The following is a 23,676-nucleotide window of genomic DNA, read 5'->3' on the forward strand; positions in this document are numbered from 1 at the left end:
GAGATGCAAGTAGAATACTAATTTGGGAAACAAATAACTTTCTGAACTTTAAGTTCCTTTGAACATAACCAGTTACAGGATGATTCATATTCTTCCTTTCTTTTACTCCCTAGGTGAAGAATTCACTGAGCCTTTACAGCAGGTTTTTTTCTTAACCCTATTTCATTCATACTTTCCACAAATGCAGTGGTATGAATATGCAGTTTCAAAACTGTATGTTCTTTGTGCAGAACGCTCTCCTGTTTTGTTGGCATACCTTTGTAAGCATATAAACATTGGTTGATGTAGTCAGTTTAGCACATTATTCCTCATTCTCCTGTCACAGCTCCTGCTTCCTTTAACTTCTTTTTTTAGTTGTGAATGAGATATAACAGGACCACTAACCTAGCCTAACCAAAACATCTCTGCACTTCTCTTTCTAGCAGCTCAGATGCTGATGCCCAATAGTACTTGAAACAGCCATGTTATGTATTGCACAATTGCTGGGGGTTCAAATGTGATAACAGAAATGTGAATAGCCTTATTTCATACTGTCTTTAACCACCAGGCCACTTTCTTCCTGTCCCAAGGACTCTTCTACTTGTTAATGTTATCAGTGTTTTTTTTTAATTAAAGGAGCATAATCCCAGTAAAAGTATATGAATAAAAAAGGGAGTTTGGCCAATGTGTGAATGAGGGCTCTGCCTTGGCACATGCTACCTGAGACTTGATGCTTTTCAATATCATTCCCAGTTCTACAATTCATATGTCTGGGAGTACTATGGGAAACAGAGGAGCTGTGAATTAGTGTATGCTTGTCTGGTTTTCAGAAAATCTGGGATTAATTCTGTTACAGAATTCTGTTATCTCAGATGATCATTTCATGTCTCCTGTGCTCTATTTCCTCATCTCTGAAGTGGAAAAGAAAATATTTTCTCCAAAGGTGACCTTCATATTTTTGTATTAAAAACAAGAGATAAAGCAATAGGTATGTGAGGATAGCTGTACTTCTGAGGTTGTCAGTGTAAAGCGTTATAAAGCAGCTCTCAAAATACAACTGGCCACTCACTTTTATTTATTTAACCAGAAGGAAATGTAACATGCAGTATTGGGAAACAAAAGTGTAAGATCATGGGAGCATCCACCCTAAAATTGAAGAGATCATTTTGGATATTCAAAGATAGAAAATAGTTCAGACAATCATGTAAAGGTAAAAACAGGGGATTAATTGTGCTAGTTAGGATCACTAACCAGAGTGTAAAATACACCCAGTAGTGCTTTGAAGCTCTTTGCCTTGAACCCTGAGTAATTACTTGTGTGCAAAACAGGTAGCAATGCCAACAGATCAGAATTCTCTGCTAACTTTTGTTGCTATTAGCTTTTTATACCCCCTTTGTCCAGGTATAAACACACAAAGTCAAAGACAGTGGAGAATGTAACCTGGTTTCAGAGACTAATTTCATTGTGGCTCCTTCCCAGAGAACACATTTGATTATTATTTTCTGCTGATTTTTTTGGAAGTCTGATGCCATAATCTCATAAATCTGACTCTAAGGCCTTCCTCTTACACTTTCTTTTTCATTCTAGTTATTCAAAGCAAAGTCTTTAGCAAAAGCTTCTTTTTTATTCTTTATCTGCTTTTCAGCATGTTTCCTTTGTTGTAACTGATGTTAAGATTATAGAAAAATGTCCTTCTATTCTGTAATCAGAGCTCTGCCAAGTCTCACTTTAACTAGGATTTTTTTCCTTTCTTTCTAGTTGAATTGGAAATAAAACTTATTTCTTTTAGCCCACTTTTATTCTTAGGCTCTTCCAACAGCAAGAATTCCCCATGGGAATCCTTATTTCCTACTGCCTATTCACATGTTGTGTCAAAGTTGCAAATATCAAGTCTTACACATGTTAAATCTTTTACTGTAAAATAACAGCTTTTTTTTTTTTTTTTTTTTAACATCTTTCACTTCTTTGGTTACGTGATGTTGCAGGAGTACTTTACAGAACATAAAGCTATATTTTTCCAAATTTCTGTCCCATAAAATTGTAGAACCATAGTCAGGCTGAAGATTACCAGCTGAAATTTGTGCCACTCTCTGATCCTTCTCATCATTACCTGAATTTTGTACATTTTGAGAGGCATGCAATGTTAAGACAATGATGGAATTCAGTGCTGCAGACACAGATATGCTGCATCAAGTATTAACTATGCCTTAGTAATTATATTTGAATTTTTCATAAACGTTAAAATAGCACAGACTGTTTGTAGTGCTGTATGTTTAAAATCCTTGTATTAAGCAAGTCATCTTAGCTATTCTTACCTTATAAGAGCAAGGTAGGAGCAAATCCTCTTCTAACTATTCAAATTGTCATCCAATTCCGAAGTACAGTTTAATTAAGCAATATGTTAAAGTAAAGGATAAATACAGACAACACATTTATGCTTGAATTCAGATATACAATTGGGTGTATTGAACTAGATGATAAGCACAAATACCATTCAAATATCTTACAAATTTATCCCACAGTCACTCACAGTGACACTTCACATGAACTTCATAAGCGCTTCGAGCTGTGATAGAGTTCTGCATTTGGGACAAGGGAAAGTGGAAAATAACAATGGGAGGAAAATACAGTCTTTTCCCAGACAGCACAGGTGGACAAGAAAGTGATATTCAAAAGATGGAGGAACCAAAATGGAGCCTGTTCTGCACTAAGGGAAGGCAAAACCAAACCAAGCACAAAGAGCTTTTTTTCCTCCAAAAATTGCTTTATGATTAGGGTTTTTTTCAGCTGGACAGACACAAAGTTCAAGGCTTCTGGTATTTTTATTTTTTAAATATATTTTTATATATATATGTATTTATTTTTATATTTTACTTCCTATCTCCCTCAGCTTGGAAAGAAATTCCACTTTAAAATATTCTAATTCTCCTTTTAGTAATTCAAACAACCTAGTGAGTGCCTTAATCTTTTCCTAATGTGATGTGCCCTCCTTAGTGTTTGAAGGCAGGAAAGAGTTCGGTCTGTTCAATTTTCTATTTAATTTTCCAGGTTAACCTTTTATTTATAGGAGTCAATAAATATTTTAACTGAGCTGAATAATTACATGGTATTTAAGAAATCATTTCAGATTTCTGGAATGTCTTTCAGTTCCCAGAAATCCATTCTTTATATGTTGTTACTGATATCCTGGCAAAAAACCTAGGGAACAGTTGGTTTAAAGAGCACATGTTGTGCATTTTAATGCTCTTGAATGTTTTATACCACTTCAACCTGGTGAAAGGATTTTTCTATCCATACTTTGTCCCTTTCCTTCCCAATAATTTTCCATTAAGTTTTTAGCTTTTATAGGTTAAACCTTGATGAATTTTCTGTATACAGGGTCTCTGATTTATTATTATTATTAATCCTCATTGAACTCTCTTAAGAGAGAAGCAGCAAAGCATTTCAGCTCATGCACTGACTGGATGCTTCTTGTCATTTGAATATTCTCTGCGAAGTAGAGATAAATAGCATCTAGTAGATCTTATGACATCTCGATCTCCTTTCTGACTATGTACAGTTCACAGAAAGGATTCTGACATCTTTCATGTTACCCAGACTCAGCTGCATTAGTTATACCAAATCATCATTGCTATGCATGCAGAGACTTTAATTCTCCCTTTGCTCCCTGAACCAGTACTCCCAAGTTCCACACAAATCCTAGAATTCCTTACATTTCATGAATGTCCCTATTCTCATTTCCTAGAACATCTTTGTTATTGCTTTCCTAGGAGCTGATTTCGGTTATCACTTGAAAATGAAGTTGTTATAAAATGGCCATGTTGACAGATGGTATAAATGGCATAGCTAATCAAATCTGCTCCAATGTTTTAATGGCAACAGGGAATTATCACCATGCTACTAAATGAAAGTCTTAAAAGTGCAGTCGGTAAAGTGCGTGGTGCACTGAAATGACAGTTCCCAGAATTCTAACTCAATGATGCAGCAATGATAGTAGCTGCTATGGCTGACATCTCATTGACATATGTCTCAAAGGAAGTTCACAAACAGGTTTGCTGGAGCCTATCTCATTCCTGATAAAGCTGCTTTCTGATAATATTGTTTGGACTCACCATTGCATCAGTAGAAAATGTTAAACAAACCGTGTCTGGGGCTTAATGTATTATTCTTTAAGATACAGTCATCTGAAGAGAGGCTCACATGTTTGAAAAAGCCATTCCAAATCCTTGCATGTTGCATTCAACTTTTGGTGGTTCATTAATTCCTGGGAAAAAATCAGCCCCAGCAATGTTACTTGCCACCGTATTTCAGTATTTTGTCAGAAAAGACTTACGAACTGTAAGTGAGTGCACCTGGAATAAGCTTTTATTCATTTAACATTTGGAGCCTTAAGTTTGACACCATTTAGATACAAGATAAAATCTAAGATAAAAGGTCATTAATCCCTACTAGGTCTAAGTACATGTTACGGAGGCATGCACAATCAAATCCAACAGCTGTTAAAAGTCAGATTTATTCTTCAGTAAAAAGTTAGTTAGAGCTCTGATAATATTAATAAACTACAGGCTCAATGATGTAAGGGGAATTAGTACTACACAGCCGACTTAAGAATCCTTAAAATTTAAAAGTGACAATTCAAAACGCGCATATGGTCACTTAATCTCTGTTGGCCAAAATGGTCACCTCAGTGTACCTGGCACATCTCGATTTGTCTATTTAATTTTCAACCTGTGGCCTCAAGGGTTTAATGTTTTTTTCTCTTCTCCCTGCCTGGAGAAGTTTCGTTTCCTGCTGGGAGGAGTGTACTGCCACAGTACAGTGGGATTTGAATTAGCATGGTTATGTACCTGCAGTAATTGCCTCTATTGTAGGAATTATGGAGTGGCTTGATGTCACGTCTAAACATTTGGCTTGATTTTCGGATGTACAGAATATCCTCAAACCCATTAGATTTATCCAGAGCAGTATGACTAAAATGTAATGTGTACATCTGAAAATTAGTCCAGTTCTCCTTCAAGATGGGCACAGAAGTTGCTAACGAAGCTCTTAAAACTTTAGGGGAATGTAGGGGAGACTGAGATTTCAAAAAAATATCTTCTATTCATACCTGGAATGTCATGTCATCATTTCTTTCTGCTTAGTACCACAAAGATACGGAGGAAGCACTGAGCTCCCAGCATAGCACTGATTCACTCACCCTTCAGCAAGAAAACACTCTTTACAGTGACCTTTATTCCCATGCATTGGGAAGGAGGTCTCTGCATTCCTCTTTAGGCATCTTTTTTGTTTAGGTTTAGGCATCTTTTTTGTTCACTGCAACAGGATTCTTAAAAATTCAGTTGCTATAGAGTGAGTGATAATTGATACCTGTTAGGGTTGGAGTATTTTTTTAGTAACATTGCAAATGGTGGAATATGGATCAGTGCAACTACCACAGGAGAATCAAAATTTTCTCAAAATCTTTTGTCAAAGACATTGTAGTTTCTCCTCAGAATAATTATATGGAGAAGTTTATTATCTCAGGTGTGTTGTTAACGTTGTTTATATCTTCTTGTAACATCCTTTCCTACTAGAAAAGTGATTCCACTGTTCCATTCTTCCAAATGCACCTGTTTACCTCAGTTGAAGTAAGGTAGTACTTGGCATGTCTTGGTATCTTTCAGTTCACTGAGAACAAAAAATTACCCCATAAATAGTGCTAACCATAACAGTGGCCTTATTTGCTTGCCCAGTCTTACTAAAAGACAGTGAGAAAGTTATTTGCTGTACAGTCAGGTAAGTTATGACCATGGGTGCCAAATGACATCATCCTGTCTCATAACAAAATACTACAGGAAATGAATGCAGAAAACAAACAAACAAACAAAATTTTAAAAAATGTAACTGGGGAGAATCTCTTTCAAAGTTGGACATCATGGTTTAGTTATTTGCTTGCTGGTTTAATAATGCTTTCTGTTTGTAATGCTAACTGTTGTCTAGGAAACTCTAAGTTACTGTATAAACACTGGTGACACTCTTGTGAGGTGGGGATTGCTGAGGGAATCATTATATTAAAGTGTTACAAGTTGCTTTAAAATTGAAAATTTAAAAATTAAAAAGGATATTGCAAGCAGGCTATCAACCTCACCTAATTTGATAAGAAATATGCACGCAACTTAAGTTTTCCACAGCTAATAAGGAAGTAGAAACAGCTGTATAGTATTCTCTAATTGTCATGAAGGCTGTTCTGAGGGGCTGTTACCTAAATCTGTGAACGTTGATCGCATTATTGTGTGTGTATCTTGATGTCTCAGATCACCTTGCCTGATAAGAGCAGTGACTGGTTCACTACATCCTCTGCGTGATTAAACTTTCCTGGCTAAGAAGTCTGGTAGAAATAATTAAACCAATTTACATCTATAGGGCTGACATCAAACTTAAAAATGCTATGGCTCAGTGCAGTCTTAAGAATAATTATCCGGTGGAAGGGAGACATTCCTATTTAAAAACTATAAATTAAAAAAAACAAACACTAAAATAAAAACTCATTCATTGAAACACGTTTCACTGAAATGGATTAAATGATTAACTCATATTGCAAGCAACTGCCTCTTGAATAAAAGCAATACCACATAAATCATATGGATTTTAAAATAAATCACATCATTTACTTATTCTCTCTGTCATTCTCTTTTCTTCTTTTCCCTTCCTTTCTTGTTCTTGTTTTCCTCCTATTTCCATCTGGACAACTTCTATCTATTTCATCATTTAAAGATGCTCCAGTGGATTTGACCGTCACCGGCAAGATTGGGTAGACAGTGGCTGCCCTGAAGAGGTATGTGAGTAGTTTACATCCTCAGCCCATCAGAGGCCACTTATATACTTACGATGCTTTTGATTAAATTCTTCAGATTATGAAGCATGGTTTCAAGGCCAAAGACCTGCTATATTTATCTCTATCATACAGTGGAAATGCTGTAAGGCATAATAAAGCAAAATAGGCTGAGCAATTTCACTCCCCATTTGAGGGAATAAAATGGACACAAAGTAAAAATTTTATCTCTGAGAAAATACTTTAAATAAAAAATAAAATTACCAGAAAGCCTGCACCAGAACAGTATCCCTGCACCGGTTTTCTCTTAGAACTCTGACTCTTGCCAGAAAAGGGGAAGAAACTGTGATGTTCCTCATCTCAGAAAACCCTCTGCCAGAGTAGTCTCAAGTGAAAAACAGGCATTGCATTTTGATTATGAAATCTGGCCAAATCATATAGTACAGAAGAAATTACATGCATAAATTCAAAGAGATTTAAAAAACCCCAAACATACAAGGCATTTGGATTTCCTTTCATGGAGTGGCAGCGAAAGAACAAAAAAGATATCTGAATGTGGTAATGATGGACTGTCAAACAGGGACTATAGGCCTCCTCTAAAAGAGTTATTTGGGGTACTTCTGGACCAGAGCAGATACATATCTAAGTATCTTACTGTTGGCTCCTTCTCAGTGTCCTCCCTTTAGAAGGGTTTTTGGTTTGGAGGTTGGGGAGTTTTTGGGGTTTTTTTCTTTTTCTTTTGGGGATTGTGGTAATAGGAACAAATTAATTTATGACACTTTTAATCTCCTGATGGCCACAAAAAAGGAGTTACTTTTCCAGTTTAGCTGAAAGGGCTAAATTCTGTCATGAATTTCAGCAACATAGCCCTTCTGAAACGTAATGTCAGGCAAAACTCAGGGCAAAACTTAGCCCCAGGTGTCTAGTTAGAAAAGCACATTCTGTTATATTCTCAGTAGAAGCAAAGAGAAGCAATGATATAAATCCAGTCTGATGGAAGAAATTTTTTTCCTTATAACTGTAATTGCAAAATAACCGCATCCAACATACTGCCTTATTACATGGCCTTGAAACTTCAGCTTTGCAATTTGTAATCTGCTGATTTAAGAATGGAATTTCTGTGAGATTTATTATCTGTGGAGGATGACCTCTTCAAGAACATAAAATAAAAGGTACTGGGAGTATGTGTTATTATAGTGCACTATCTCTGCATTGCTTTAATCCAGATTATAATTAGCTAGGACTCAGTTGTGCCTGTAGATGAAGTTATCCAAAAATTGCTCTCTGCAGGACAGTAGCATCCCATTCTGCTTCTCCCTTCTTGTTTCAACACAACTAGTGCTCCAAGGCTTAGTACATGATCTGAGAGGAAATTATTGATACACTAAGTGTTTCTGAGAAACTAATAGCTTGATTTGCACAGTTTCAGGCTAGCTGATTGCTGCTCAGAGTCCAGCTTTCAGACTCTCTGGAGTAGAAGCAACAGCTTACTTAGCATCTTCCAGAATGATGTCTGAGCTGACTGCTGGAGTTCAATAAAGGATCAATAATTAGCACACAGAGATTAATTTTATATGCATTCATTCAAGAGGATGAATAATGAGGATTCTCATAGTAATGTTTCCTTCTTTGTAATATAGATTTTGAGCTAAATTTTTATTAAATTGCATCAGTGAAATTAATAGTGGTTTTCAAGCTAAAATATGCAGAAATTTAAAGAACAATTATACTGCAGGTATTGATACATTCTTTAATGTAATATATTATTTCTGGTGAAACAAAGGACAATAAAATACCCATACATATTAAAAGAAAGACAACACCCACTGGGTTTTGACAGCCAGATCTCAATAAAATGAACAGGCTTTGCAGGATTCCACTTCTCATTAAAATCAATGGGGACAGCAAGAGTTACAAGCAGTTCCCATCTTTGCTGCTAGTTAATTGGATGTATTTTCCTGCAAAACTGTGTAATCCATAAAAGAAAATATTCATTACACTTGCAGAATTTTAAAAGTTTCCACAAATGAAAAAAAAAAAAAAAGAAGAAACAAAACTCAAATTTTGTATCGAAATATTTGCCCATGAAAATACAAGTTAAATTCTTGTATGATGGTGAAAATTATTTATGGTGTGCTAATATAACAATCATTTGTTAGATTATTATAGTTTATAATCTATATTTTAGGATACTTATAATTGTTATAGACACATGATACATGAAATTTTAATGTTATATAGAATTAATAGGCATATAGTGAAAGTGTTGCTCTATAGTGTGATATATGAATATTTTATAGGCTGAATACATGCACACATTTTACACATATATGCATATTTTTTGCGATAACTGCATGTAAAGCCCCATTAAATGCTCCAGTTAACTACACATTACTCACTACAGAGAGCTACAATTTAATTCCCATGTATCTTTTTTAGCATGTGTTATGGCACCCAGACCAATGGCAGTGAGCATTCACAATAGAAGAGTGAAAATTTCTATGATAATCTTAGATGTTAAAATCTGATTGGGGGAAATAACGTTTGACATTCAGGAATGACTTTGAAGCCTTGTCATTAACAATTGAGATTTGTAAGTTTTGCAGCTAACTGAAAAATGTGTGTTGCTGAATGCTGTGTAGAGCTCTTGAAATTCCTTGATTTACAGTTTCCATTTTCATTCTTTTTATCCTGACAGCTTGCCCATTCTTAAATTCTCCATTTAGTGACACTCTCTGCTGAGAAATAATTTTCTCTTCTTTGTTTTTGTTGTTTCTCAACAGTCAAAAGATAAGATTTGTGAGAAGAATATAGACACAACTGAAACACCTCCATACTCCACCACCACCCTTCTGCCAACCACCACAAAGTTCAGAGGTTTAACGACCACTAGAGGATCCACCACTTCCCACCTGCCAACTAGCCTGCCAACAGAAGGTGAAGTGTATACACTGCATTATTCTATAGTGCAAACACATCATTTACAAGTCTAAAAAGTGTATTTCCTTTAAGTATGTGTTCATGTTCACCTTTTCTCTTTGGGGCAGTGGAAAGAGTGGGGAATTGCAGTCAACGCAATATCTGCTACTGCTTTTAAATTGCAACTTGCTCTTGCAACAAAAGGTGCAAAGGGGAGAAGTGCTGGAGAAGAGGGTGGTGCTGGGGGTCCATGGGCAAGCCAGGCAGACTTCGGGAGAACTTGTGGTTACAATGAGTTTTTTGTGTTCCTTTAACCATCAGGCCATAGTCCAAAACCTGTTGAAGTAGTAGAAGGAGAGGGTCCTGATAAAGTTAGTGAAGAAACTCCCATCACAGACTTAATGAATGCCTTTAGGTATTCTATTTAACCAGGTGAAGATAACCTTGGAGATAACCCAAATTAAAAACCTTTTTGAAATTTGCCTGTTTACTTTTTTTTGGTCAGTTGACACTGTTCTTTTCATGTAGTGCTCATTGTTATGAAATAGTTTCTATAGGCTTCTGAACTAATTTAACTGGGTAAGTGATGGTGTGTCAGTTCTCATCCTTGTTGCACTGGCTGCCTAAATCTTGCCTTTTTGTGGTTGAGGCTTCCTGCTTGCCTCCTTCTGGAGAAAATTCAGCTGGGTAGAAATGTTAACTCAGATTAATCAAATAGCATCTATAAAATGAGAAGGGAGGGAGAGTATTTTTCTGTCAGAATTGTATGTTAACACAAGAAAAGGTACCAGGTACAGGCAGATTTTTTAAGTGGCCTGTGACAGGAAAATTTGAGCTGAAGGATATTTCAAGGTGGGAATCTACAGACGAGAAAGGCCGGTTTTGTTTGCAGCAAGAGAAGTTTAGAAACTGTTGGTGCAGGATTTGGACTGCATTAGCAGCATTATTCCCTGGCATTTTGTTCATTAAAGCTCACAACAAGAAGAGGAACATGGAAATAAATAGGATTTAAAATTGGTAGACCTTTTCATGATTCTTAGAAGAGGAACTGAGTCATTGTTTCATTTTATTGTCATTTAATATGATAGAATGCTCAAGCTATGTATGAACATGTAACACAAATGAATTATTTATAAGTTTTATGAAACAGACTCTAGTACCCTTATTTACCAGTATTTGGAATCCTCCTTTACACTGTAACACTCTCATAAATGTTTTTTTAGTAGTGTCTTTGTTTCAGCTGGGATAGAGTTAGTTTTCTTCCTAGTAGCTGGTATAGCATTATGTTTTGGATTCAGTATGAGAATAACGTTGATAACACACTGATGTTTTCAGTTGTTGCCAAGTAGTGTTTAGACTAAGTCAAGGATTTTTCAGCTTCTCATGGCCAGCCAGCAAGAAGGCTGGAGGGGCACAAGAAATTGGGAGGGGACACAGGACACAGCCAGGGCAGCTGACCCAAACTGGCCAAAGGGGTATTCCATACCATGTGACGTCATGCCCAGTATATAAACTGGGGGGAGTTGGCTTGTGGGGGGATTGCTGCTTGGGAGCTGACTGGCCATTGGTTGGTGAGTGGTGAGCAATTGCATTGTGCATCACTTTTTTTGTATATTCCAGTTCCTTATTAATATTATTATTATTATCATCATCATCGCCATTATTATTGTTATCATCATTATTTTCTTCCTTTCCATTCTATTAAATTGTCTTTATCTCAACTCATGAGTTTTACTTTTTTTTTTTTTTTTCCTCTATTCTCTCCCCTATCCCGCTGGGGGCGGCGGGGAGAGTGAGTGAGTGACTGCATGGTGCTTAGCTGCTGGCTGGGGTTAAACCACAACAAGTAGTAAGGAAGTAAAGCATTGCTCAGCAAAAGTAAGAACACCACAATCTAATTCTTGTTGAGTTGAGTATCAAATCATTTTCTAATTGTGGAATTTCTTTGACATTAAAAAGTCATTCCTAAAATGACTCATGACCTAGAAAAATGCATTTTCCTACAACTAACTTTGAATTTCTTTTACAGATGACACCAAGATAGCACTGCACCTAAAAGATAATGGAGGTAAGAGACTATTTTTTTGTCTGTAAATAATGTCAGTACTTTGTCAAATTACACCCCACTGAACTTCATTAATCAAAATCAGATTGTAGAAATAGCTTTTACCAGACTCCCAAGGGACTTCAGCCTTCCACATCTGTGTCGAAGAGCAGCAGGGCAAATAAGCTTAGCAACTGCTTAGTAAATTAAACATTTACAACTCTCTTTATAACTCTTTAATAAACCAGCAGCTTTAATTCACTTCCAAATGTGGACATATTAAGTAAATTTTTAACTATATTAATACAGTTATTAACTGTATTATAATAATACAGTATTACTTAACTGTATTGAGAGGATATGATGCTAGTTCTAAATAATAATATTGTGTTATAGATTCATTCATAGCAGTGAATTATTACATGACATTTTGTCAATAAACATATCCTTTTTAGATCTGTGTCTCTGTACTAGCAGAGATCCTGTATTTCTCCATGCACATTCCTCATGCAATTTAATAAGATCACCTTGTCTATACTGATAAAGGCCTCTGTTAAATGATGCTCTGCAGGGGACTGCTTTTGTCATCTTCTTTGTGGGTTCAAGGACTGAGACCTGAGGTTTGTTCCTTCTCCCTTTGAAGTTGATGAGAATTTTGCTATTAGTTAGAATCAGATTGCGTCATTAGATGTAGGCTGTGTCTGTATTCACTGCCAATGTAGAGCTTGCTGAGGAGAAAGTTTTGGGTTGGTTTCTGTGGACTTCAGAATGGTCTATCTAAGCAGAGGATGATTTGCTGAGCAAATTGAAATACGTTATATTTCCACTGATATAAAGGGGAATATTATTGCCTCTGATTGCCTTTCCTCCAGTCACAGAGCACCAAGCTTCACTCAGGGGCAGGGGAACCGGCAGCTAAGTGTTGCAGCAGGCTTGGGCAGGGCGTGGGGTGAGTCTGGCAGCTCAGGGGCACCAGCTGGGGTCAGCCCCAGTCTAGTGACGATCAGCTGAGTCTGCAGTGACGAGGCAAGCCTCGGGTCAAGGCAGGAAGCCAGGTCGGCAAGACAAGGCTGGGACCGGCGAGGAAGCAGGCTAGGCACAGCAGCCAGCAGCACAGCAGCCCGTGGCACAGCTCAGGCAAGGAAGCAGCTCCCATCAGCAGTCCCAGAGAAGGTGAGATGATCAACCAGGTCCATAAAAGGAGTCTGGTCAGCAGCAGCAGGAGACAGGGCCAGAGATAAGTCTGCAACACAGATCCAAGATCCATCCAAAGAGACATGATGGCCCATGGACAGGACTGGAGGCAAGCTACCTTCAGCATAGATCCAAGGTTGGTCCAGGAGACAAGATTAGAGATGGGGCTGAATACAGGTTCAGCTATAATATAGCTTAGGTTTGGGCTTGAGCGTACATGGAGTCCCCAGCCCCATGGGCAGAGGTCCCAGGTGCACCAGGTCAGGACAGCTGAGGCATAGTGGTCGCTCAGCAGCCTCGCAGAGAATTATTCAAGTTTTGAAAAAACACAGTGTGCAGATGCCACTTAGCATTTTGGTCTGTTTTCCTGTAATTTGTTTTTCGGTAATACTCAGCCATTATTTTCTCCTTCCTTCAAATTAGAGATCTGCTCACTCCACAGGAGGCTGTTGCCATCCCCTTCCTTGCCGGTCGCTCCTCTGTCATTTTGCTGTCACTAGCCACAGCATAGCTGGTCACATGCTGTACTGGGCATTGAATTGTCCATTTGTTGGCAGTGTTGTTGTTTGACATGGCTTTGACATATAAGTAATCCCTTGGAATAAGGTCATCTATAAACTCAGGGTGGTACTTTTAGGCATTTCGTCTACGGGAATGTCCTTGAACCTTTCTTTCTCTTATTCTTCTCGAAATCAAATTGCTTTTTATTTTTTTTGTGAAAAGTTCTTCGGTGCTCTTAAAGGTCAATAGAGAAGACGAATCAGTCAGCACTTCACCCTCTCTTTTCGTGTCTGCTCTGTGCATAAAGTGTGTTCCCAACTGAGCTGTGCCCACACTCTGCCCTGTCAGCCATCGCTCCGTGGCAGGTGGCTGGCCGGGGACCAGGCAGCTCTGCATCGTGAGCACCTCATAAACAGCTCAAAATAGTATGCTGTTATATAAAAATAATGCAAAAGATGGGCTTAGGAAAAACATCCGAGTTTCTTTCTGTTTGGGAATTGCAACAGGATTATTTTTTCACTTGTCTGCTCTTTGCCCAAGAACTGAAAAGAAAAATCCTGTGAAAGCAAACAAAATGTTGAATACTAGACCAGGTGACGGATGGCTGTGGGCTACTTGGTAGAGTGCGGTGGTAAGGCTTGTGGCATCACTTATCATAAATATAGAAAGTTCATTTCCACCAAGAAAGCTGCTGCATTTTAGGAGCACAAACCAATACCTGATGTGATTATTCATTTTCCTTAAGCTGTTTCTTTTGTTCTTGAAATTTAAAGAAAAGTAACTGACTTCAAAAACATGGAAGCAAAGCAACACACCAGGATTTCTCATTCACACAGTAAACGTAGCTTTTAATCTGAGAAGTTCTTTTTGATGAATCTTCAATTATGCATTGAATTTTCCAGTGACCCCTAGATTAGGCTCAGATAAAACCTCTGCAGCCGCAGGCGCGTTCTTTGATTCTCTGTGATTTGTCAGCCTTTCATAAAGAGTAGATTATTTCAGGTCACGAATACAGGGTCTTTACTTTCTCACACTAGATCCTTTAAAACTCTAATGAAAGGGAACCTTTTATAATGGAAAACCAAAGCTATATTGGATCAATCATGGCCTATATCTTGATGTGTCCTTGGATGATAGCAGTCAATATCTGGTTAGGTACAACAAAAGGATTCCATAGAAATTCTGTATCTCACCTCTGTCTGGAACATTTGAAACCAAGTGTTATAAAGCAGCAACTAAATTTAAATTAAATTTCAGGTTCAGGTCAAACTGCTTTGACCTTTTAATTGTATGGGAAAATCACTTGCAAGTTAGTCCTGTAATTCACCCACAATCTTTCATGGCGTGTTATAACATACGTTTCAAATTTGCTTGTTTCTGTTTCTTCTGCCTTCCCTCTTTCTTCACAGACACATGACAGATGCCTAATATATACATGCCTAAACCATTTTAAAATACAGCTGGCATGCCATCACAATTTTTGTTAAATCTTAATTCTCTTTAAAATAACAAGTATTTTGTAAGTTTTAAGATATGTCCAACACGAAAAATGTATGGTTTTGTTAGTAATTGCAGATTCTGTTGTTTTTTCATTTTTCTTATAACACAACATGGCTGACTAAACAGTTTAAAAGCCTAATTTTTCATAAAATTTGTGAGCAATTGGCTGTGGCTATACAATAACGCAGTGTTTTCTTGTTGAGAACTCTTTGGTGGATGATTTATATGATTGGCCAGCACATCTGGACATTTTATTTGACCTTTTTAGACACTTTGTTGTGATGATTTGATTGCTATGAGTCCCTCTCATTCCTTCAGCTTTATAACTCAAAAGAAGAATGTATGTGTGGTGGACAGTAAGTGTCAGAGAAACTGCTACACTTCTCATTCATCAAGATGTACAGAAATTGCTGTTGCAAAAAAGAAAAGCTATGCAAAAAACATCTACCTGAGGGAGAAAGCTGCTTTATTTATTTGTGAACAAGTCCATCCCAGCATATGTAGTGCTAGGAAATGTCTGCATCCTTCTACTTTAACTATGTGGTAGACTTTTAAAAAATTATCTAGATACAAACATTAGTGATGTACAGGATTAACATTAGTGCTATACAGAGCTTAATTTGAGCATGAAAGATTAGGAAACTTGCTAAGAAATGACCAAAATGCAGACCCAAGTTTTGAAAAAAAAAAATTTTCATATACCTTATATACAGTGATAAACTCAGCCAAGGCTATTTTTTTTAATAGTCCCCTATGCCTGGAAACTAGCTCCCATTAGCCACCTGTCTTCTTAATTTACGTTAAAATTTGCAGTTTGAGCTCTTCCTACCATAGGAATTATTGACAAATTATGAAGACTCAGTCCTGTTTTTCTTGTGTACCCTGAACTCCAACTGCAATGTGTTGAACACCACTAGTTCATGCCTGCTAAAATCATCTAACTTACTTATTTCTAATATGTTAAGTTTCTAAATGATCAGAAAATGAGACTTATTTCAACAAAGAGACAAGCCAGCCTTTTAGGGAGAACAAATATTTTTGACGTAACAAAAGTTATTATGACAATACAGTCCAAAACAGCTAACTCAGGTTAACAAGTCACTACATATTAGCTGAGTCCTCTCCAATTTTAAAGTAAAACACATTAAATTAAACAATGCTAAACCTAACCTTTGTGGTGGTTTAAAAATGTTTTAAAGTAGACCTTGGATAGGATAAGATCCACAGGATATGGCTTTGGTTTATCATCAGATCTTGGCCTAGCCATCGGAAATGACCTTCCAGAGGCTTCATCTCATCTGGTCTTAGCCAGGAAGCCACAAGCTCTTCTTCTGGGCCTTTCTCATAGCCAGTGGCAAGCAATAGGCAAGAGGAAGTCATTAATGTCATCCTAAAAGAAGTGCCCAAAGTGGAATAAGTTACTATATAAGGGTGTCTATCAGCTGCAGAGAAAAATCTAAATGTCAAACTAAGAGTAGGCATCTTACTTGTAGGTACCCAAGATTTCCTTACATTAATTCTCTTCAGGGTATCCTAGTTGATGTGTTCTGTTTCCATTCCTGTCCAGAAACCCAGCAGAGTGAGAATCAGGCCTATTCTGCCACTCTTCTCTCATGAATAAGGCAGGATTTAAGGCTTTTACTATTATTGCAAATAACCTATTGAGATTAGGTTATGGATTATGTAATTACATGTTTACTTCTGTCTGTTCCGCTTACTCGAAACTGCTGATGTTCTCCTAAAATGCAGGTTTCATACAGTTTCAGGCAACCAAGGATTTCCTTGGAGACAACTTGTCATAAAGTTTACTTTATCTGTGCTGTACTATATGCTGTGCTTGTATAAAAAAACGCTTATAAAAGAAAAAAGTATCAGAACACAGAGATAAGCAAAATAGGTGGTGATGGATAGGAATATGTTAATAGGATAAGAATATGAAGAAAGGTAGATTCAAGAAGAACAATTAGCCACCTTGATTATCAAATAAACCAGAAAGAGCCTTGTAAACAGAGTTTATCAGAATTTTTACCCTTTTTCTTTTATTTAGGTAGGGGGGAAATTCCAAAGGGAACAAATAAAACATAACTCAAATACATCAGTGAGTCTTCCCACATATTGTATTTCACACTGTCAATTACAAGCTAGGAAATGCTGATACATGTCCAGATTTTATTCTCTCTTTCTCCCTGAACATTTCCAAGCTGTTCCTCTTCTGTCATTTCTCAGCAGTCTCTCCTCAGCACTAGTTAGAGACAGGCCTTAAGATATTTTAGAGATCTCTCTTGTTTTCTTCAGTATGATCAAAGCATGATCAAAGTTGAACTTTAGACCCCAAGCAATTTTCTAAACGCTGCTCATTGCTTTCTGCAAGTTCAGCTGTAGCACTTAGAATAGGAAAGCATTATTCTTAGGAAAAAGTGTGGGATCTACCATAGTATGTTGCTGTAAGAAACATGAAATGATGTGCCCAGTGTAATTCAAGTTCTTCCTTCTCAGGAAATCTTGTGACTTAATGAAAGCCTGTACAGCCTTGCTGGTGTTCAGTATGATACTACATCATTGCCTACTGGCAGCTATCTTATTGAAATGGAGCCTTCCAAAGCTAAGAAAATAAGCTTGGAAAAGTAACAGCCTCTGATATAAATATTCCCATCTTCCTTGTGCATCAGACACAGGAAGAAAGGTATTCTACATACTATACACAGTGGCCAGTTGGCTACATGCGTGGTTTTTAAAGCAAATACAAATGAAAAGTGCTGAACTCATCCATTCTGGGTAAAAAATAGAAACATGGATTAATAATCTTTATTCATAGGATATTTAAATTTGTAGCATTAATAAATTGTGTTGGTTTTGGTTTCTTTCATGGTAGATTGGATTGTGCTTAAATGTTACTTAGAACAAGACATTTGTGTCTTTTCCAGAATTTCTTGCATCTCCACTGCATCCCAGTTTTGCTGTCATCATCTTATTACAGCTATCATCACAAAATATGTAAAAAAACACCAATCTAATCTGCACAAAGTCAATCAAATAATGGCAGACATTTTTAAAAGTAGTGGCACTGGAATGTATCCCCTACAAAGCAAATGTCACTTTCTGCCTCTGGCACAAAAGGGCATTTTTACATCATATTAGGCATTATATACCACATTAGGTTAAAGAAGTATGATGTTAAAACAGTTTAGTTTAACCAGACCAAACTATGTGCAGACACTTCAACTTATATTGAAGTCTAACTTATGGCAGCTTAGTTTCTCTTTGGTTCTCTAAGCCATATACAACATGATATACAGTATCTACTCTTACGTTGTCGTTACTTTACCATAAAGGCACGCATTTAATTGATTTTGTTAAACATGTACAATTTGTGGACTTTGTACCAGCTCAAAGGGTTTATGTGAAAACCACATGTAGATCTAAATGGAGATCCTATGGAGAGCTAAATGTAATAGACTGGATAAACTTTTAAGACAAGGCTGTGTTACTTAATATTTTATCTTATCTGTTCCTGTTGCTGTCACAGTGCTGTGGCAGTGTGACAGCTAGGGCACATAGAGCTCCTGTGATCTTCTGTCTTTTTAACTTCCTATTCTACATGGAGTTAACCCAGTAGCTGCAGCTGGTAGCCTCCTGCAATCTCCTCTGCATTGCTTACTCATCTTTGACATCAGTGTGCATGGGTCACTGTTAAGGATGGAAAAAATGGAGGCCAAGTGAAAGATGACTAATATAGTTGTACATTTTGCATTGAACTTGAAGTACCTGAAGGTGTTCTGTCTCCAAAAGGTGAAGAAGGGAAGGGGGTAAGTAACTCTGCAAGCATTAGACACAGCTTTAGCGAGGAACAGCCTGTTTGACCTGATGGTCTTATTTTTGCTTTCTGTAGGGTTAAGAGGAGTCAATGGGCTGACTGAATTGAAATTCTTGTAATCTGGTAACTGTTTGCTCTTCTGTATTTAGGAACACTTAGCTGCCTTGCCAGGCCAAATGGCATGGTACAATATGGTACAATATTGAGCTTCATGATGGCCACTGTTTGATGCTACTAAGTATTGTAATGGCTTACATGTCCTCAAGCAACTCAAACTAATATTACTACATGATAACTGTTGTAGCATTAGGTGATATTTTAGAGCAGAACGAAAGTCCTTAGCTAACATATTTAGAGTGCTGTCATCCTATAAACAGAGGGATTTGATTTTAGTGCACTCTCATCCATTTATTGCACTAAGCAGTTGATCAATCTTGGTGAGACTTACTGAGTTGCCCTGGGTCCTACAGAAAATTGATAGCAAAGCCAGATACTGAATTCAGAATTTGTGGCTTACAGTTTGTAATATTCTCACACAAAGACCACCTTTCATTCCTTCCATGCAATCAGAAACCAATTTTTAAAGCATTAGCTGAGCCATAACTTTATAAATCATCATGAAACCAAGCAAAGTATAGCAATAGCTTAACTTCAAGATGTTAACAAATGCTAAGGGAATGAACCCACAAATCAAGAAAATCACACTCCATTATGGCGAAGAAGCTGAGAAGTCCAAATCATGCTGTTCCTAAAAGAGGTAGAGAGAACATTTTTATGGAGATTCCTCTGAGCCTCTGGAGAATCCTCCCAACTGTACATTCCCTTATTCCCTCCCACAGTCACTACATGTAGGTCATTAATCTTCTCTTCAGGAATCTGCATTGTGTACAGGAAAAAATTTTAAGTTTGGAGAACCATATACCTGCCCCATAAAACAAGCAGTCTCCTGGTAGGCTCATATTCCAGATGGAAATGGAGGCCCAAAGTAGGGGAAAAATCCAGTGGCTCTATAGAGCTTACTGTAGGCTGTAACCCTCTGTGCTCAGCTGTCCTAAACATAATGTCCTCCCTCTTTGCAGGAGCATATTAACTCAAACCCACAGTCATGCAAATAGGGTGATACAGCTTCCAGGCTAGAAAAGACATATGTAATAGGGTGGAGGACTGGTGGAGTGAACTTGGATCTGTAGGTGCAGGTTAGCCCCAGACCATGCAGCAGGAAGAGAGGGTTTCTTCTCTTTGGCTGCCCAAAGAGGAGAGGAAGCACGTGGAGAGGAGGTGTCACTAGATGGCTTGTGGAGATCTCTCATGTGGAAACAGCTATCAGACACTCTGAAGCTCCTGAATGAGAGGAACCAGATCAATAACAGTCCAAGGATGGCTATGGAAGAAGAACAATTGTGGGTGAAAGGATGGTCGAATGAGATTAACATAGGTACAGTAGTGTATCAGATAACAGGGATAGTAGAGAGGAGAGATGGGTTTGACCTGCCAGATTCAGCTGATTTGCCAAATGTCAGAATGTTCCAGCACTGTCACTGGCAGACAGTTTTATTAGCCTGAAATAAAGCTTGGAGAGGGATGAAAATGTCTTGATTCCTTGCATAGATGACTTTAAAAAAGACAGTTACATATTATCATAGATTTCTGATACATCAAATAGCATCTATCCTAAGCAGTACACACCTTTGATTATATATCAAATTTATATAACTAGCAAAAGTAGTACCCAGTACTCAACCAAGAAGTAGAAATAGGCAGCTAAGAAATCAGTTTTCAGTATATCTCACTTTCCCCCACAGCTCAGGACTTCAGACTGCGATATTTTTTACAAAATTACAAACCTTGCAGTCTCTGATGGCATTCCTGTGAACAACATAAAAAAAGCTGTATTGCATTGTCACAGCAAGTTTTAACTTACCTAAATGCTGTGTTCTTCAAGGATCATCAAGTTTCTGTGATTATATAATATTCTATACTAATTTTACACTAATAGTAATAATAATATATAAGCATATCTGACTTTCCTAAGCTAGCATTTGAAAGATAGTGGGTTTTATGTAAGAATAAGATACTCGTTTTGCATTAGTATTAATAGTATGGCACAATCTACTTTTATCAATAAATGTATTTTTATATAGCTGGACATGCTACAGCTTCAAAATCATGGCCAGTACCAAAATAGTCATTACCTAACACGTACGTTGGGGAATGCAAAGAAAGTTCTGCAGTTAACACCTGGAGTATTAAAAAATGGCATTTGCATGTGTCCTGGTTTCAGCTGGGATAGGGTGGATTGTCTTCCTGGTAGCTGGTACAGTGCTATGTTTTGAGTTCAGTATGCAAAGAATGTTGATAACACTGATGTTTTTAGTTGTTGCTAAGTAATATTTAGTCTAAAGTCAAGGATATTTCAGCTTCTCATGCCCAGCCAGCGAGAAAGCTGGAGAGGCACAAGAAGTTGGCACAGGACACAGCCAGGGCAGCTGACCCAAACTGGCCAACGGTGTATTCCATACCATGGGACATCCCATCTAGTATAGGAACTGGGAAGTGGGGGTGGGGAATCGCCGCTCGGGGACTGGCTGGGTGTCGGTCGGCAGCTGGTGATCAATTGCCCTGCGCATCATTTGTACATTCCAATCCTTTTATTACTACTGTTGTCATTTTATTAGTGTTATCATTATCATTATTAGTTTCTTCTTTTTTTGTTCTATTAAACCATTCTTATCTCAACCCACGTGTTTTACTTCTTTTCCTGATTTTCTCCCCCATTCCACTGGGTGGGGGGGGAGTGAGTGAGCGGCTGCGTGGTGCTTAGTTGCTGGCTGGGGTTAAACCACAACAGCATGGAGGCTCTGAAAATATTATCACACATTCTGTTTCTGTAATGATTAATGTAGTACATACTCATACAAGTAAAAGAGCGCATAAGTCCCTAGAGCAGACGTGGTTATACCCAAACCTACACATTTTTCTAGTCTGCTTCATCTGTAGGAGCTGTTTTCATGCACTTGTATCCAGACCTGTTTTGCCATAAAACTAAGTCCATACAAGAAACACTGTCAACTTAATAAACCAGCATTTCTGTACCAATAGTGCAGCATAGATTATCTCATACCCATGTGATAGTTTCATATTCATCTGACCAACCAGCTAAAAAAATCATAGGTTTTGATGAACATTAAGAATTCATCCACTTGCTGCCATGTGACCTAACAGCAAACACTCATTTTATCATCAAGCATTCCTATATGAGAAGAAATTGCAGGGTTCATTCTCTATCTCTTTGTGACAAATGCAGAGGTTTGCCATGAAAATTCATTCTTCTGGTAAAAAGACAGGAGAAAAGAACAAAGCTCAGTACTGAACAATCATCTTTAGGCTGATTGCTGCTATTTAGGTCATCTATATCCCTGGCTTTGCTAGTATAGCTGTGTCAGTCAGGAGGGTTAAATAAGGTATTGCATTTTATCCCTTAAAGATGCATGTGCATATAAGGAGTTTGAATTGGAGCTTTTACCATCTGATCAAAATGTCAAAGTAAAAAAAGAATGACATGGGGTTTTGTCTGTCATTTGCCCTTGGTTCCATGTCACTTTATATAAAGGAAAGTATCCAGGAGGTACCAGAAGTTCACCTATTTTTCCTCCATTTTACCATAAAAAATTTTTGTGTCTCAGCCCTCACAGAAACCTTAATCTCTGGTAAGTAAACTCTTTTCCATCTCATAACATGAGAGGTGTACATGTATGTATCACAATTTTGTTTTCTTGTAGATAAAACTATCACAATAGAAACTGTGTGTAAACCTTAAATTTAGAAAATAGAAAACAACGTGTTCCGTCATTTTGCAGACCTCAGTGGTTAATATGCAATAGTAAGAAAAACAATTTTGAGAAACTATCCAAAATGTGTTTACAAACACTCTAAAGAGCAGTCCCAGTTTGTACACACCTTTGCTCCTGTTAAAGTCAGCATTACAGTCCCCATGGGCCAGGACAAGATTTTCATTCATGATAATTCCTTGAGTTTTTTTGGTTTTCCTACACCAAAAGAAGTTAACCTGACTGTAACTAGAGATATAATATAGTAATATAAAATCAAAGATGATAAAGTCCTTATGTGTTTATCATGCAAATAATGAGAACATTTTATTGTGTTTTCACTTTTATTTTCTAAACAGCATTCCAACAGGAGAACAGTTATTTCATGTTTGTATCGTATGCCTTTATATTTGGGGAAAAAAAATTACTTGCTGTTTCTGTCCTGTCATTCAGCACCTGAGAGGCAGACTAACCTTGGAGATGTTAACATGCTCCTTCTGCTTAAAAGCTTTATGCATGTAAGAATTTGGGGAGGAGTTATAAATATAGAGCATATTGTAGTAACAATTGCTTTTTCAAGCACAAAAAAAAGGAAAGTTTGGGAAAAGTTCCACTGAGAGAGCTCCTTTTGGGAAAGGATTGGTCATAAGACAAATATCCTCCCATGGGTTTAGCCTTGCCTAGAACAGCAGATGTGCTGTGATAATCGTAATAAGATTTCTTTCTACACCTGAAAAAGTTTCCCAGTCCTTTTTTTCAACTATTTCCCTTGGTGGCTTTTTAAAAGAACTGTCAGTTGAATTTTCAGCAGAGAGTATTTTCAAAGTTGACAACACTGTTTATTGTCTCTGTGAAAAGAGAACGAAATCAATTTCTCATGAGTATTTGAGCCCTGGGGTCAACAAACTGAATTTCGATTATGGAAATTACAAGTTCCTTACACTTGTCATTTAAGGAAAGCATTTCTTCTATTTCATTATTTTTTGCATTTGGCATTCTGATGACTGCGCTGATGTCCATGCAGTGTTCAACCCTAGTAGAAATCTGGGCAGGCAGTTGTCACCTGTGTTATTTGGAAGAAACAGCG

At 37.4% G+C, this 23,676-nt stretch overlaps 1 protein-coding gene across 1 annotated transcript in view; it reads left to right on the forward strand.

The window, feature by feature from the left end:
• Positions 1-23,676, forward strand: part of PLXDC2 (plexin domain containing 2) — a 282,191-nt gene that overhangs the window by 240,984 nt on the left and 17,531 nt on the right. Inside the window, exons 10-12 of the mRNA XM_049798209.1 lie at positions 6,733-6,793; positions 9,574-9,727; positions 11,739-11,777. Coding sequence (XP_049654166.1) covers positions 6,733-6,793; positions 9,574-9,727; positions 11,739-11,777 — 254 coding nt within the window. The remainder of the gene's footprint in view (positions 1-6,732; positions 6,794-9,573; positions 9,728-11,738; positions 11,778-23,676) is intronic.

This window comes from Accipiter gentilis, chromosome 4 (assembly GCF_929443795.1).
Source record: "Accipiter gentilis chromosome 4, bAccGen1.1, whole genome shotgun sequence".
Taxonomy (NCBI): Eukaryota; Metazoa; Chordata; class Aves; order Accipitriformes; family Accipitridae; genus Astur; species Astur gentilis.